Source organism: Kogia breviceps, chromosome 5 (genome assembly GCF_026419965.1).
Source record: "Kogia breviceps isolate mKogBre1 chromosome 5, mKogBre1 haplotype 1, whole genome shotgun sequence".
NCBI classification, from domain to species: domain Eukaryota; kingdom Metazoa; phylum Chordata; class Mammalia; order Artiodactyla; family Physeteridae; genus Kogia; species Kogia breviceps.
This window is the reverse complement of record NC_081314.1, coordinates 19,147,924-19,166,057: the sequence shown is the minus strand read 5'-3', so window position 1 is coordinate 19,166,057 and position 18,134 is coordinate 19,147,924. Positions and strand designations below refer to the sequence as shown.

At 49.0% G+C, this 18,134-nt stretch overlaps 1 protein-coding gene across 1 annotated transcript in view; it reads left to right on the top strand.

Moving 5' to 3' along the window:
• The window catches only part of EPHB1 (EPH receptor B1), a 431,481-nt gene that overhangs the window by 153,179 nt on the left and 260,168 nt on the right, over window positions 1-18,134 (top strand). The window contains exon 3 of the mRNA XM_059064129.2: window positions 3,807-4,488. Within this exon, the coding sequence (XP_058920112.1) occupies window positions 3,807-4,488 (682 nt within the window). The remainder of the gene's footprint in view (window positions 1-3,806; window positions 4,489-18,134) is intronic.

Below are 18,134 nucleotides of genomic sequence, written 5' to 3'. Positions count from 1 at the left end.
CTGCCACTGAACGGAGACCTTTAGTAGGAAATTAGCTTTGGAACAGGCAACGAGAATGCGTCACAGAGACTGGAGCCAGCACAGGTCTTGGGTAGAAGAAATTGGGTCTGAATATCAATGGGGTCACATATCCAACACTGGTGAAACTCCCCCTTTTTAAGGATCTGGGAAGCGGTGTGCCCGGGGACACAGGGTACCTCAAAGCCTGGCTGGGGAGGCAAGCCTGATGCATGAAAGGATGTTAAGGGAGCACACGGCCCCTTGGGTCTGGTTAAAGCAGCCTCTCTCTGTCCCTCCCCACTCCCCACCTCGGCTGATGAGAGCCTAGAGCTTCTGCTGCACCAAGATACATTTTCAGTGTCCGCTGGTCTGGTCCAACCCACCATCATCTCTCACCTGGACTAGGACAGTGATGTACATGTCCCGCTCATGCACTTGTCCAACCCAGTCTCTACTTTGTATCAGAGAAATCTTTTAAAAAATCAGCTCTGATCACCTGATTTTCCTCCTTAAAACTCATCAATACCTTCTAGTTACCCTCAGGATGAAATTCGAAGTTCTCTACCAGACTCATCCTCTCCCCAGTCTTCTTCCTGCCACCTCCAGCTTTTTATGACTCTTCATTCCTCAATGGTGCCAGGACACATTTCCCCACCACAGGGCCTTTGCACTTGCTGTTCCTGGGCCTCGATGCTCTGTCCCTTCTCTGCCCCTCTCTGCCCCCAGCAGATGTACACTTTTCTTGGCTAACTTCTATCCATCCGTCCCTCTCCTCTCAGCTTGGAGGGTCTTCTCTGCCAGACCTCTGTATATCAAGTACATGCCCCCTCACTTGGCATCCTGAAATTTTTCCTCACAGCAGTTAGCACAATTGTAATAATTTAGTTATTTTAATAACCATTTGTCTAATTTCTGTTTCTCTCACTAGATTGTAAGCTTCATATTTCTGCATCCCAGTGCCTGGCATAAAGTTGGCATTCAGTAAATATTTTTTTCGTTGATGGATGAATGAGGTAGAACTATAAAGTAATGACACTGATTCCAAGTATCATAAACAAAGAATAATGTCCGTCCTCCCTGCTGGGAATGCTATTCCACCCTCATCTCGATTTCCCCAAACCTTCTCTTTCAAGGCCCCCAATCCTAACTGCCGCTAACTTGGAGAGCATTTGTGCCTCCTCCAGCCCCCTCTGATTGCTATATTTCCAACACCCGTACCACCCGCGAGCAGGAGAAGAATGAAAAAAGGAAAGAAAAAGACTCCATCATGGCCTTTTCCTGAAAAACAAGGAGTTATTTTCCTTTCTCTCAATTTCTCTCTACTCTTTCCCTTCGAATATACAGCTGTATTCCCCCTAATTTGCTTTGATTACTCCCTTAGGAGTTGTCATAGAATCAATTAGATGCGTAGATTTTTATGACTCCAGGTCACCCAGTATGATTCCTCATTTTACAGATTAGAAAACTGAGGCTCAGAGAGGTTAATGTTTGAAACAATTACTTCTGTTGGGTCTTATAATACCAATCAGTGTCATTTTCAAAGATAAATGTTCTCAATATCCCAACTCCACCGGAGCGTAAATCCTCATTCTGTCTGTTTAAGTGTGTACTGGTGGTGATAGTCTCAGTGCTAAGGTGAGCCCCCAAAGGTGGGCTTCCTGTCCCGCTCCCACACAGCAGAGCTGCATTAGTCTTGGATGGGTCAAGGTCCCCACCCTAATTGGGGCCTCAAGCTTCACCTGTGCGTTGACAAAGGAGCCCCATGTTTGTGCTGAGACCTCATACAGCCCAATGAAATGATGGATCATGAAACCTGCTGTGTTTAAACAATTGCAGAACAGCCAAAAAAAAATCCTTTCCTTCCCTCAGAAGTCATGTAGGGTCAATTGGGAAAATGTAATTTCAAAACAGCCATGGGAGAGAGGCCTGAAAATTTGAACTGAAACGACTGTCAGCGATGACTTCTCCCTAATGTATTTGCTTTCTGGTTCCAAAAAACCAGGCAAGCAGAACATAACTTTAACGAACACATTTAAATAGAACATAGCACAATCTAAAGATGGGAAAAAAAGTGGTTCCTCAGCATCTAGAGATTCAATAAGAAGTGAAGCAAGGTCTAGGTGCAGTTGGCTGTGTGTGAGGATCCCAGAAGAAGCCCACCAGCTAGAGAGGGAACAGGACCCCCTGAGAGTATGAGAGGGGCCTGGGGAGAAGGAGTGGCCATGGGGGTCACTGTACAGGCCTGGGTGGGCGTGGCCAGCTCTCCACATACCCATCTTTCCTCTGCACCATGCCTGGTCTTCAGAAGCCCCGGTACAAGTTTAAAGGACAGCCTTGCTTTGCCCTCCTGCTCCTACAGATAATTAATTCTGTGCAAGAAGAAATTCTGGTATATTTCCCATGTACACTCGATTAGCTTTTAGCTCTTTTAATAAAGAATTCTAATTTATATATTTCAAGTCCACACTGTGAATAATAAGCAATTAATACAATATTTAAAGAAATGGCACTTGTTTCGTTTTTTTTGTCACCACTGCTAAATAGTCAAGGACCTTCATCTATTTTCTCTTTTCACCTTAGAAGTTGAATTTCTTCTGCCCCTTATTTATATCTTTAGCAAACACATTGGAACCTCCTGAGAAGACCCCCAGTTCTTGAGGTCAGCATCCCGAGAGCTCCCCAGTATGGGCAGCTGCTTCCTCTCCTGGCACAAGGAAGAAAGAATGACCCAGCAACTCTTCTTTGACCCCTGCCCCAGAGTGGCTCATTAAGGAAGCTGTGTCTTTATGGATCCCCTCCCCTTATTGCCTGTTACTAAAATAAGTTACTAGGTGAATTTCTTTGGCCATTCAAAGCACTTGTTTCTATTTCCTCTCTTTCCCATCTCCTTTATGGCCATGGGACCACGGGTGAATTGCATGATGTCTTTTCACCTGTAAACTGAGGATGATAATCTAGTTGTATGGGGAACTGCTGAGACCATTGAGACACATCACTTACTAAATGCATTTTTCCTCCTCTCCTTCCAATCTACAGGACTGCTAAAAATGAGAGCTCTCTTTTCCAACATGAATCACAATAGTCTCTCCCTTATTAAGAAGCTTTCCTTATTCTCTAAGTAACCCCCTCCAACATTCTCTTCCATCACATCTTTGTTTGACGTGTGTGCACAATGATGCTTAATTTGCTTCATTAAGGATCTCTCTTAGTATCTCTACTCTTATCCACTTCAGTCTAACTTTTTCAGAGATTGATGTTATAAAACAAAAGTTTATGCAAATCTAAGTTTATTGAACAATTCTGAAAAGCTTTATATTCATATGCTTTTTGGAGATATAAAAGAGTTTCACCACAATAAAGAAATTAGGTTCAGAAATGAGAATTTCCCAGGTGGGGGTGTCATGTGGTCAGACCCGTAATACACAGAGTGCCTGTTGAGAGCAGAGGCAGTGGTATTGAAGATGAAAGTGCCTACCATTGCACGGGGCTAAGAGCTACAGGTGGTCCCTTGGATGTAATGAGTCATTGTCACAACGAGAGCTGTGGGTTAGATGAAGGGAGGCTTTCTAAGGTGAAGTCTATTATATTTTGGGATGGGCTGCAGAGAAGTATTCTGAAGTCTGCTTATAAGGAGACCTTTAAAAGCAAGTTCAAATTAGGTGCATTCATTTCTCAAGTCAAGCAGCCAGACTGGTGAGCTCATAAGGCCCCCTCCAGTGCCAGGCTTCTCCTCTGCTCTGCCTCTCCTTGTCTTCTTACTCTCTATTTTGTGTTTTTCATGTGTGTGCCTGGCCTGCTTGGTACAGTGGGAAGAAGTCAGTGGCTATGATGAAAACCTGAACACCATCCGCACCTACCAGGTGTGCAATGTCTTCGAGCCCAACCAGAACAACTGGCTGCTCACCACCTTCATCAACCGGCGGGGGGCCCATCGCATCTACACGGAGATGCGCTTCACTGTGAGGGACTGCAGCAGCCTCCCCAACGTTCCAGGCTCCTGCAAGGAGACCTTCAACTTGTACTACTACGAGACTGACTCTGTCATTGCCACCAAGAAGTCAGCCTTCTGGTCTGAAGCCCCTTACCTCAAAGTGGACACCATTGCTGCAGATGAGAGCTTCTCCCAGGTGGACTTCGGGGGAAGGTTGATGAAGGTCAACACAGAAGTCAGGAGCTTTGGGCCTCTTACGCGGAATGGTTTTTATCTTGCTTTCCAGGATTATGGAGCCTGTATGTCTCTCCTTTCTGTCCGTGTCTTCTTCAAAAAGTGTCCTAGCATTGTGCAAAATTTTGCAGTGTTCCCAGAGACCATGACTGGGGCAGAAAGCACATCTTTGGTGATTGCTCGGGGCACATGCATCCCCAATGCAGAGGAAGTGGACGTGCCCATCAAACTCTACTGCAACGGGGACGGGGAGTGGATGGTGCCCATCGGGCGCTGCACCTGTAAGCCTGGCTATGAGCCTGAGAACAGCGTGGCCTGCAAGGGTAAGCCCTGAGGCTCTTGAGGCCTCTACTTCCTGCCCTCCTGGGGCAGGGCCGAGTCAGCAAAGGTCCCTGCCTCCAGCTTGGGATCATAAAGGAACAGAAGAGCCTAATGGCTTCTTCTAAAGTTCTGGGGGGAACCTCCATCTCCAGTGCTAGGCCTTATGATTTTCCAGTTGTGTTCAACTGGATATCTGTATTTATGATGGGGGGAAGAGATGGGGAGAATTCCAAATGGTGGATAATTATTTAATAACCACTAAGGTATATTTAGTTTTGGGGACACTGACACTCATATTCTCCTTCTGTCTCTCTTTCTCCCTCTTTCAGACACACAGACACACACACAGACCCACACACCTGCATCCAGTCCAGCCCCGTGCTCTGAGGTGTGGATTATTTGGGTTGTCATAGACAAGTCACTCAGGGGTAACTGAGAAATGACTGAATTTGGAAAATATTTTTGTTCATTTCAGTCCGGCTCCCACAGCACTCAGCTTGGTACCGAACCCATGTAGCTCATTAACTCAAAGCCCCCTGGCATGGCTGTCTTCCTCCAGGGTCTCAGTGCCAGGCCCTGGGGCAGGAATGGGGTCTAGCATTAGTAGGTCCTGGAAGGAGGTGAAGCTGTTGGAATTGGGGTGGGACAGTACTGTGTGTTCTACTACCTGTGCTTCGGAATGATACAGAGTGATGGTGACTGTGCAGATAAGGGTGTCAGGGTACCCTGTACTCACACTGACCCTCCTCAGTCCAGGAGAGCACGTGTGCAATACATGGCAATAACCGTGCTGAAGTGGCTTGAGACTCGATCTTCTCTGGAAGTTAATAGAGGGGTCTAAAGGGTCCATGGCTCATCTGTTGCCTGAGTACATGGAAGCTGAACAGGAGGGAATCAAAAGTTGGGGAAGAGAAGACTGTTTTCCTTTATCTTTTGCTTGTGGCTTTCAAAGTTTCAGATTCTTTCAAGAGCAAGGCTTCCCATATGGACCTCAGAAACCACCTTGACCCTAACTCCTTACTGGGGTTGCCCCAGTCCTTTGGGGACAAGTTGGAGGTGGGGGGGCTGTGGTTGCTCTCTCTTCTCCATCATGAGCTTCATGCCAGCTGTCCCTCGTCATCATCCCTACGCTGCCTGAGCATCAGAACATCCCTTGCATGTCTCCTTCCCCACTTACCTTGCTCGCCAAACACCTGCAGGCAAAGCACCAGGCACAGGATTGCTAATGCCCACCTGCTCTGCGATCCTTTGGACTCAGCTAATTGCCTGGGCTGGGGCACTCACACAGCTTTGCTGAGGCCTGCTGAGAGCGGAGAGCTGTGCCTTTGTGTCTTTATTGGGTTTCTTGGTTATGGTACCCGTGATGGATGATGTGGACACTGGGGGGAGAGAGTGACAGATCAAGTGATGAATCAACGCAGACAGGTTTGAAACCAACCCAGCCTGGTCCCACAGTCCTCCTTTTTGTCCCATGGTTTGGGGGTGGGAGGGAGGTACCCTTGGGCATGTGTTAGGGTCTGAGTGGAGACCCAGGCCCCAGGCTGAGTTCTTAAAGGTGCAGGTGCGGCAGCTGCCAGGCACACTCGCAATAGCACGGGTGATTTCTCCAGGCTTCAAAGGGTTGCCACACTGCACTTGCTGGCTGGGGCCCTCTTGTTTCTCATTATTTCCTGAGCAAAACGGCAGGAACCAGAGCAAGCATTGATTGGTTCTGATTTAATTGGGAATCTGGGAACGGGCTCTCATTTCTCTGGGCTAATTGGAACTTTTCTCTTTGGGCAGGTTCTTGTGTCCCTGTTGCTTGTCCGTCACCTCCTGTGGTTGTCCTGGGAGGGCCTATGGGGACAAATATGTAAATCCAAGTGGTTACTTTCCATCCTCCCTACTCAGCCCCGCCCTCCTCCTGACTTTTTGGTGGATGTTCCTGATCTAGAGCTGTCATGAACCTGACCTGACTTCACAAACTACTTGTTGCAAACTCACTGGAAGCTGGAGGAGATGGGGAGCCCAGGACATCATCACTTTGCCATTTCAGAGGCACAGGCAGCCACATTTTGGTGGCATTTCTAAGAGCGGAGAGTGGCAAGCCAGGCAGCATCATGGGTCCTGCAGCCCAGCGGCCTGGCTGAGCTCAGTGCCCTAGAAAGGCAGAAAAGCACCTTTTCTTCTGTCTCAAGAACTTTAAGCTGAATCTTCCAAATTCTTTGACCTTGGCTTTGCTGGTAACCTGGGCTTGATGGCTGAGCCTGACCTCCCTCCCCGGGGAGGTAAAGGGGCCTGGGACATAGATGGTAATCTTGGGAGGATTCTGCACCCTTTGGATGGGGATGGGAAGTGCATGAGGAGGTACTTGTAACTAGTCCTTGGGGTGTATCTTCAAGAGAAGGTGCTCAATTCATTTTGGATGCTCATGCTGTGGGGGTGTCAGGTGGGCACTGTGACCCTTCACAGAAGTTCTGGGGTGGCCTGCTTAGTACAGGCAATTCTCCTGAGGCAAGAAGCATGGAGGTTGGTGGATGCAATAGAGACCTGTAGGTGAGAAAGTCTTGTGAATCTCCATCAGATGTTCTGGTAGGACTGGAGAACGAAGGCAAGCTGCCCTGAGAATTGATGCCCTGGAGCCCAGCTGGGAGAAACCTGGATGGTTCCATGATTCACAGTTTTGTTGATTTGATTAACTTTCTTTTCCAGATATTTGAATCTGAGCCTCTGCATGTGTCGAATCTATGGGGTGACAGAAAGAATATCTTTTATATTGTTTTTCTGGCAGTTCAGACTTTCATCACAGGCAAGAATCTTATTCTGACTTTTCCCTTTGCATCTGCTAAACCCTCTCCTGTCAAAGACATGGTGACCAATTTTTTGGTTTTGCAGAAGCATCTGGGGACCAATTAGGCAGCTCAACCAGCAAAGAGTGGTCCTGGCCTAGAGCTGTTCCTGTTGTGAGGAGGGAGGATGCTGGAAGGAAGGGGTGGAAGCAGAGGAAGCCATGGGGGGAGCTTGCACATCAGGCTGTGCAGCAAGCGGTTCACACACTTTCTAGAGGTCTCCATGGCCCAAGGCCTGTTCTGGACCCATCCTTTCTGCACACATAGGTTGGACTGATCAGGCAGAATCACGGCAGCCTGTTGACCCCACCAGTGACTCTGACCCCATTGTGCATTTATCTCTGTGAAATTGTTAATTAGTAGGAAAATGGCCCATATGCCCCACTTTCAAGTTTTATGCTCTTAGTTTAGCAGATTAATGAGAAATCATGGCTTTGTCTTTCCCCACCTGCATGCCTTCCCTCCTCAGGTTGATGGCTAAGTCCATTCTCTTTGTGAGTCCCTGTAGCCTAACTGTCCCTGGGCCAGGGAAGCCAAGAGCTGGTGCTTGGCAAGCTCCCTCTGTGCTGTGGGGCCTAAAATGTTGCATCAGCTAAAGTTGGTCTCGGGGGTCAGCTAAGATCATTCCAAATCTGGATGTTGGCAGGGCCTTGGCAGCTCCTAAAGAAGAACAGAGCTGTTCTCAGCTGTTCTGTGTCCCTCATTTTGTGTCTCTTCTGCTCCTTAGCATCCATCAAAGGCCTGCCTTGGGCCCTACAACCTCATGGGCACTGTCTGTGCAGCCCTTCCCCCCCTTCCCCCCACCCAGCTCTTCGGCCACACTTCCCTGCCCCTCCCCCAGGTCTCTTTTTCCCTCCTTCCCTCCCACCAAATGGGAACTGTTTTCCTTTGTAATTTTCCACCTACATGTAAATTCCTTCATGCCTGGAAACCCAAGGGACATTTTGAACCTTTCAACAGTTTCGGCACTTTTGTCAACCTGAGCAGCCGAGATGAGCCAATCTATAAGCCTGGGGGAGTTGAGACAAAAAATCTGCAGGATTCGAAGGGGGGAGAAAAATGTGTCTAATTTAGCTCCTCTTGGAAAAAAAGAAGTTTCTGGGGCCTATTTCCACCTCCCTTCATCCTGGGTGTTGAAAGAGAAACTGGAGGCCTGACAGAGCTTGTGTGTGTGTGTGTGTGTGTGTGTGTGTGGTGCTGTGCTGTGCTGGTGGCTGCATTCAGGGGCACTGAGGAACCTTTTCTGCTCTGCTCTCTGGCCCATCAGCTGTTGGCTGGTGACTGAGAGGAAGGCCACAACCTAGACGCTTCCTCTCAAGCCCCAGGGAGACCCGCTCTGCGGAGGCCAGGGTCATTAACACCGCAGCCCGGTAAGATGAGCTTCATGATAGGATTGCCCAACGGGCTACTTCATTGAGAAACTTCTCAGGCCTCCACGGTGGCCCTGCCCAGCACCCTCCAGAGAGGCCTCCTATGTAATTGGCTGGATGTAATGGGCTGTGACACCAGCATGAGCAACAATAAACAGCTGGAAAGATGCCCTCTGCCTCACCGACTCCAGCACACGGGGCAGGGCTGCGTGGTCCTAGACTCTGGTGGCGGCAGGGGACAGCAAGGAGAACAGGGGTGAGGGGCAGCTCCGGGTTCCAAACTCCCTTGGGCTCTGCATCGCCCCTTCTGCCTTTGAAAGACAGGAGTAGAAGCACCCAGATACAAGAAATCATGATTCTCCCAGGTCAGTGCTAGTGTAAAGAGAATGTTCTGGGCATGATAGCTGTCCTGGGTAGAAGTCCGTGACTTAGTAAATATTATCAAAGATGATGATGAAGGCACCATACGGTCATTATTGAGTCGGTGTGGGCAGTGGACATCACGGGGTGAGCAGTTCAGCTGGGGCTCTGGGGCCACCACTACTGCACCATGAAGAACCATCGAGCCTGAAACAACCCAAGCTGGGGTGGTGGGGCAGGAGGTGAGGGTGGGGGTGGGAGTGGGCAGAATACGGAGAGACCGTCTCTTCTGACTGCCTCATTTATCCATGGAGAGAGGGCGGCCAGAGAGCATCTCTGGATACCAATCCAGGGAGCCCTGGTGGGTAATGTCAGAGCTGGTATCAGGAGCCAGGTCTGGGAGGCCACCATCTGCCTCTGCTTCTGAGTCTGGTTTTTGTTGAAATTAACCATCCTTGGACGCACAACAACTGTTTCCAGGAATATCCACCCCCTCTCAGCTGTTTTCCCATGAACACTTTCTCTGTGTCTGTGTCGTCCCTTGATTTATCTCGGGTCCAGGCGCTCCGTGGAGCTGTGCTCTACGGTCATACATTTCCTCACCGTACAGCACAGGGCTCCATTTTGACTACCCCCATCTTCGTTTTAATCTTTCTGGGAGCAGTACCTTCTCTCCAGGTGTTCTGACGTGCCTGTGAGCCATCCAGAGGGGCATGGCATCTGGGCGGGGGTGGGGTGGGGGGCTGGTGACACCAAGCTCCCTGGGAAGGGTGAGGTCTAAGGTTTTGTGCTTCCAGAAGAGGACAGGGGGGATGGCAGGGCTGTGGGCTGGAGGCCTGATTGTGGCTCTGTAATCGTCATCAAGGAACAGCATAGGTCCAAGGGTGGAACCCGGGCTCAGGCAGGCCTGTGGTCAGACTTACCCCTTTGCTTCCTGTCCCCAACTCTCTCTGGAGCTGGACAGCCCCTGCATGCAGAACCTGAGCACACACATCTTCACAAACTTCCTTGCCTGGATGGTGAATCACCGCTTTTGAGTTTGAAGCATGGAGATGAAAACTCCCACTGGTTCTGAGCTTGCCTGGAGCTGGGACCCTCCGTTCCGGACCACAGGAGCTCTGATGATCTGAGCTCTGTCTCCACTGCTTTGGCCCGTTGACAAGCTGTGTTGACAGTGCCCTAATGCTCCTGGGCCTCAGTTCTCTCTCAAGGCAGCGGAGTGAAGATCCTGAGAAGAGTCAGCTCAGGGCAGCTGCAACTGGTGAAGGAATGCATCCTGTTTGCACACCGCCAGGAGCAAGTCTTATTTTGCCAACAGGGCCATGGCAGGGACATTGAGAGAGGGACACCCTGGCCTTTCCCTAGGGGAGGGGTCTCTGCAGATTCCCTGTCTGTACTGTTCTTGCTGGCTAAGAGCTGGAGTACCAGTTACCTGGTCAGGCAGCTGCAGCTGAGCTTTCCACTTTGGTTTTAAGGGCCAGTTAATGAGGCAGGGCAGGAAAACCCCAGGGAGATGTGGCTTAGGACAGAGGAGTATGTCTCGATCTGCTTGGGGCCCCGGGAGCTATCCTGTATGACAGAGAGCATCTTGTCTTCCTGTGTGCCCACCCAGCCTGCCGCACGAGGAGTCTGTGCAGCTGCAGGTGTACTGGGTTCACCCTCGTGTGTGTGCGTGTGTGTGTGTGTTTGCGCGTGCGCACGCGCAGGGGCACACTCATGGCCCAAGAGGTCGGGGGGAAATCAGCTCGGCTAAGTCAGGCCTTGGAGAGGTTGGTGAGGGTAAGGAGGCACTGTGGAAAGCCTCAGGAGGCTTCTTGGAATCACAGGACAGAAATTTAGGGCCAGGAGCAGCCCTAACAAGGGTTTTCCTTGAGGGTGGGACCCAGTTCGGGAGAAGGGCTGGGCCAGACCCTTCAGTTTCTAGCTTGTCTCTGGCATCTGTCTGGAATAGCCCACCAATGCTGTGGGCACACAGTGTCCTTAGTGGGGGCTGGAGTTACTTGGTCTTCAGGTATGTCTCTTGGGGCCTGCTCAGGTCACCTCCTTGCAGGCCTTGGCAGTTCTGGCCCCCCATTCCTCAGTCTAGCTGGATTCCACTTGTGAGTTCCTGTGGATGGAGTGTCTCTATGCTCATTCTTTCTCTAGGTTCTTATTGGACACCTACTGTTGCCAGGCCTTTTATACTTATACACTCAGATGAAGCGATTATACTTCTGAGAATCTGCTAGATTCTTAGCTCTTAGAAAGCACTTGCAATATCCAGAAGGCAAGTGGCCTATGGAGGATGGCCCCTCCCAGCTAGGTAAGGCCTCTGAGCCCACCAGATGACACATACTTTGCTTTCCCACAGTGGTCCCCCAGCCTGCTCTTAGACACCACCAGGGATGGGACACTCTGACTTCCTGAGGCAGCCTGGTTCATCACGGAGCCCTTCTTTCTAGGACTGAAATGAATCAGGGGCCCACTGCTCTTGTTCCCAGGTTGGAACTTTTAAGCAAATCTCCCTTATCCCAAGTTACCTTTTGCTGTGGTCATTTTGTAAATGCTTTGAACAGGTAGGACATATGAAATTAAGTTTCCCTTTGACTCTGGTCCTGATCGGGTCCCTCACTGTTTTAGTTTCTGATATTCTCTTGCCAATAGGGTCCATGCATTTGCACCCCCAGAATGTAGACAAGTCCTTTCCTCGTCTACACAGGGCTGACTGCACAGGGTTTTTCACCTAGTCCCACCCCACACCCCCTTCTTGCTTAACAAGGAAAGTTAGCAGTAATTTGGTTGGTTGTATTACCTAGAAATCTGGCCTCTTTCTTTCCAATGATTGTGTAATATTCCACTGGATGGTTGTACCTTTATTTAATTGGTCCTTCATTTATATACATGTAGGTTGCATCCTGTGTTGTGCTATTTCTAAACAATGTTTCAGCAAACATCCTTGTGCCTTCGTCTTTGCACTTAGGAGTGAGCATATCTGTGAGATTAATTAATTTATTTATTTATTCAATGAATATTTATTGAGGACTTTCTGTGTGCCACGGACTTTTCTAAGAGCTAAGATGCAGCAAGTTCTTAGAAGTAAAATTGCTGAATCAGAGTATATAAATTTTTAATTTTGATAGATATTCCCAAATAGTCCTCCAAAAAAGGACATTTTCTTCCAATTTTTGCTCCCACCAACAATGTATGAGGGTTCCTGTTCCCCATACCTTTGCCAAGATAATAAAATATCAAGTGTTTTTATCTTTGCCAATCTGATAGATGAAAATTGGCCTCCCACTGTGGTTTCAGTTTCCATTTGTCTTGCTATGAGGGGCATTGAACATGGCAAAGTTCCACAGATTGCCCTGTTTGTGGGTTGAGACACAAGCGTTCCTATGTAAGGCATTATTACATTAGGTGGGTTTGCACTTGGCAGTCAGTTTGGAGTGTGGTCACTCCACAATGTAGTCTACCCTTCACTCTCCTCTGGTCTCTTCCCTCCTTCATCCCACCCTTCATGCATTCTTTGCCCATCTCTAGCCTCAGGACGTTTGGGTACATGCTGTGCACCTATTTCAGTGTTTCCCGACTGTGGTAGGGGAAAGGAGAACAGGTGGGACAGGACAAGAGCCGGTGCTGATGCAAAAGGGCCATGCCACCCTTCTGGCCAGTCTCAGGAAGGCTGGCCAAGCCCGGTTTGGGGGGAAACACACCTCACTTTTCCCATCCTTCCTCTCCTGCCAGGGCCTGTTCTGGGCTCCCTGCTCCCCTTCTTGCAGTCCTGCTCTGCCCCACGCATCCCTCAGCTCTCACCCTTTGCCCAGTCCCTCCACCTGGCATCGCTTCCTTTTACTCTCTCAGCTTACCTCTGGGGCCTCGGGGCTCAGCTCACCCTGGTGACTCCCACTGCACCGCCCCTTCCTAAACCACCAGCCCTCAGCCGGTGCCTCCTGCAGCCTCCTCTTCATTTCTTCTGCAGCCTCTCACCCTCACTAGACCCGCCACCCCTTCCGCGGCAGCCCTGAATCTGTCTCAGTCCCATCCCTGACCAGGTGTCCTTGCCCAGCCTGCGGAAGCCCCAGGCCTACTTCTGCCAGTGGGGGTTGTCTTAGCCCTGGGCTGCGGCTCACTGCCTCATTCTCTTTTTGGTCTTGTCTTCAACTCTGCAGCAGTTCTTTCTCTCTGGGGACATGGACTTCCCACCTCTCTTACTAGCCTCAGCCTCCCTCTCCCCTCTTCCTTACTCCCCGCCTCCCCTCTCCTCTCCTCTCCACTCCTCTCCCCTCTCCGCCCCCCTTTCCATCTTCCCTCCCTCCCTTCCTTCCTCACTACTTTTCTGTTTAAATATATTCAGGTTAAAAGGTGAGTCAGCTTAAAGAAAAATAATACGTTAAATAATAAATTTAAAAATCTGGCATGTAGATATGGCAAGCAGCTATCAAGATAATATGCAAATGACTGATGTTTAAAAAACTGCTGACTTGCCCCGTTTACCTAGGTTAAGAAAGCAGCCTGTATGCTCTGCAGGGCAGTTCCACACTCCATTGTCAGATCATGCTGACGGCTCTGATTCGGGTACAGATCAAACTTCTCTGGACTGGCTTTCAGCTTGCATTGAGGCACTAGTGCAGCGTGGTAATCATTTATATAGCACTCATACGTACCGGCTGCTCTGCCAAATTCCTCTCCTGCATTATCTCTTAAATTCTCACTGTAGCCCTATGAAGTACATACAATCATCATGCTCGCTTTTCAATTGAAGATACTGAGGCACAGAGAAGCTAAGTAGCTTTGCCGAGGTCATGCAACGTAGGACTCTGAGGCCTGGCTGAAAACTCTTATTCTATACTCCTCTGACAGCTGGAGAAGAGCAAGATTTGCTTAGGGGCAGACCTGTGTTTTGTGATGGGAGCTAGGGCTTCAGTGTCCCACGTGGACTGAGATAGAAGCCTTCCCTAAGGTACCCAAAGAAAAGCCATCAGAGTTTGATCAGCATTTTCCATTGGCTAGGGATGAACCAGGAGGTTCATGGAGGGACCATGCTCATGGCAAGAATGAATCAAAGACACACCCCTCTGGCTCTGTGGTCAGCCCAGCTCTCAAGTTTCTCCTCCCCAAACTCCCTACGGGCAGGGCCACCCCTGATGAGCCTCTGTGTCCCAAATGCCTACACTGTGCCATCTGTGAAATGAGAACCAAACAAAACACGTTGAAAACAAAATTGGTGGAAGCAGGATGTGAGCTGAGGAGGAAGAAAGGCTTTGCAAGTAAGTCAGACAGAGAAAGACAAATATATGATATTGGTTATATGTGGAATCTAAATTTGAAAAAGAAGAGTGATACAAATGAACTTATTTACAAAACAAAAGCAGACCAACAGACGTAGAAAACAAACTTATGGATACCAAAGGGGAAAGATACTGGACAGAGTGGGGAGAGATAAGTTGCGAGTTTGGGATTGACGTGTACACACTACTATATTTAAAATAGATAACCAACAAGGACCTACTGTATAGCACAGGGCTCAATATTGTGTAAGAACCTAAATGGGAAAAGAATTTGAAAAAGAATAGATACATGTATATGTATAACTGAATCACTTTGCTGGACGCTGAAACGACCACATTGTTAATCAACTATACTCCAATATAAAATAAAAATTTTTTTAAAAAAGATGTTTAAGGGCTTCCCTGGTGGTGCAGTGGTTGAGAGTCTGCCTGCCGGTGCAGGAGACACGGGTTCGAGCCCCGGTCCGGGAAGATCCCACATGCTGTGGAGCGGCTGGGCCCGTGAGCCATGGCCGCTGAGCCTGCGCTTCCAGAGCCTGTGCTCCGCGACGGAGAGGCCACAACAGTGAGAGGCCCGCGCACCGCACACACACACACACAAAGATATTTAAGAAAACATCTCAGCTGAACTGGGCAGTGTAAATTCCAAACAAACCAGGCAGGAATGGAGCGTGAGTCCGATGACAAGGCGTGCACTCGGAGAGGTGACGATGGCAGAACCAGATGGAGGAAGTAACCAGTGATGACAGAGGCCTCGTCTGTCTGTTGTCCAATAGAGTGACACATTGTACACACACAGGCACACACAGAAGAAAATCAACAGAGCGGTTGCAAGCCCATACGTCATGAAACCCTTTCGCTAAAAGTTGGTGATAATGTGTCAGTTTGACAGAGGACATAAGGTCAGTGTAACGTGTGTGCTTCAAGCAGAAAATGACAATCTGCTCTTTGCACAAGATGGATAGAGCTTCTCGTTGAAATTGTATGGAATATGCAAGAACTCTGCCAAATCACGAACTTGGCAAAAATGTACCTGTTCTGCGAATTAGGCAATTGGAGGGTTTCTGCTGGGTTTCTGGGTCTGTCACACACATGCCTGTGTTGATCCGAATGTGGAGGCCCTTGTGACTTGGGCTTCTCTTCTCTCACTGGTTCCGTTTGTCTTCCCCTCTGCATCTTTGGCCAAATTTGTCTCTCCCCTGTTTTCCTTTTTTTTTTTTTTTCCTCCATTTATTCTATTCTTTTGTCTGTTTTCTCTCTGGAGTCGATTCGAAAAGAGAGAGAAGAGAAAACACATTCCACTGGTAGAATTTTAATGAATGGATGGCTAATTCCATTCATTTTATTTTTTTTCCTCTAGGAAACTGTTTAGATGCAAATTGCACGAACAAATGCATTTTTTCATGTAGGAAAATATAGGAAATCAATGTTCATGAGTGAAATCAATTGCAAATATTATGAGTAACTTTTTTCATCAAAAATTTTAATATGTAATCACACGTGTTGATAATAAGGTTATTTTTTAAAAAGAACATAGCTTTAAAAAAAATGTCTTTGTAGAATGTCCTGCTTCTCCATGCTCATTTCTTTATTTTTCTGGAACATACTCTACTGCTTTCAGCTTCTTCAGCCCCATTCTTGATTATTCCTGGCTAATGAGAATTCTTTCAAACTTCCTTTTTTTCCTAACATCTTTTAAATCCTTCAGTCCAGCTACTAGTTAAGAACCAGTTACCACAGCCATTTGTGGTTTAACATACCCAATCAGAGTGACAGATGCAAAATTTCAGGCTGACAGCTGCCCCTCCCCTCTTGTAGGTGGCTCTAACCCGCTTACCTAGCCCACTTACCTCAGAATTTCCTCAAGCAAACTGTTATTTTGGAGAGTGTTTCACCTTTGGGGATTGGACTTTCCACTCCCCTTTGCTCTGAACCCAGTCAGGGGGCACTTACTGCCCCTCCTTGCCCACTTGTAGAGTCTAAACGTGAACTCACACTCCCAACGCAGGCAGCAGCCCCCTCCCCTCTGCGGACTTGCTGCAGCCTTGAGGCAATGGATGTACTCCCCAGAGAGCTGAAGGCGTCAGCACACTAGCCAGTTGGACATCCATACCCCCACGTCTTCCTGACCAGGAGGAGGTAGAGGTGGCCGGACATCCTCGCCCCAGGGGTCCTCTCCCCACCCTGGCTCCCCCTGATGGCCAGGCCTCTTCTGGCCACCACCCCCCGCCATGCCCCCAGTCTCCTTTCCCACCCGTAGCTGTGTGCCGGCCCTTCCTTCTGGGCCACAAAGGCTCTCTAGACAGACATTGTGTGCTGTTTGCCAACACGGGGGCCCGGGTACACAGAGGGGGCGAGGGAGAGGCCAGCTGCTCTCTCCTTTCACACAGACCTTTGCTTTCTCCCTTTCAGTCTCCCCCTGGCTCTCTGTCTTTGAACGTGCATACAAAAATAAAAAAAGCAGTTGCTAATTAGAGCCAGAGAATGAGAGCGAGCCTGGAAGAGGGAGGTAGTGGAGGGGCCAGCTCCCGTGCAAATCAACCGGGGAGGAAGGGCAGGGGGCACTGAGAGGCTTGGGAAGGATAGTTTGTCAAAGTAAGCAACAACGCTTCTTCAGAATGGCAAAAAGGGATCTTGCCTTAACCTCCTGTCCTAAAAGGGGAGGAAAGGAGAAATGACAGTTTCCTGTAAACTCCCACTCTGCTGGCGTCCATCTACCCTTCTCATCTTTGTCCCTCTCTCAGTAGCCCCGTAAACAATTGTATCTCTTTGCGGGACATTTAAGTGTATCCTTTTATTGGTCATTTTTGTTCTGGCTGATAGAGAATGCAGGATCACTGGCTGAGAGGGGAGCCCCCTTACAGAGGAGCCGCTGAGGAATCAGGAAGCCCCAGCTTGGAAAACATCCTCTGACAAATCAAGGCTCTCTGTCAGGGCTTTTTTCTCACCCAGTCCTATTCTTGGTTCACCAGGCAATTTCTTTTCCCAACCCCATGCCATTAAGTTCGCCAAAAGCAAAAGCAGCCCTGATGCCCGGTGCTGAAGGGCCGGATGCCCGGTGGATGGCTGGGGGAACAGCAGCCAGTGTCAGGACAGGACCCGACTCCGACTGGAGATCTTTGAACCCATTGCAGGCTCACAGCCTGGGGGCACCTACCTGGCAGTTCTTCTGTGGCTTAGAATGGCCCCGCGCTTCATAGGGCCAGGATCACTCTGAAGGCTGGGAGGTGCCTGGGGGTACTGGCTTTGGAGAGCTGGCAGTCACAGGGAGGGAGGGTTACCTGGTGACTCGGCCTGTCTAGAGATGCAGTTTCTCCAGGCATATGGTGAACGAACTGATGATGCAGATCTATAAAGGTTTTGACGTCAGTGCCCTGTGCGTTGAAAAAAATGAGATAATTTTCTGAAAAGGAGAACAGTGGAAGCTTCATTATGATACAGATTGGTACTAACTAATCAGGAAGGAAGAAAGGAAAAGGAAATAGAACCTGGAAAGCAAAGATTATAACCAGCTCATTTTCTTCCATGGTGGCTGTTTCAGGTAATGGCTACATATGAGAAGAGAGACCCCACTGGAATCTATTGGGAACATCCTCCAGTTCTGGGATGAGGTCTCAAAATGAGCTTTTCTGGAGTCCATACACAGTGGACTGTCTGTAGCACACAGCTCAGTGTAGCTCGTCTTAACCCTGCCCAAGGACTCCTCTGGAAAATAAGGGCTTCAATCCATATCCCATGCAACTAGCCAGACCACAGAGCTGTTGAGAAAACAGCCATCGATGGGTAGTTGTAAAGAGCTGGCGGCAGGAAAGCTTGGGTTGCT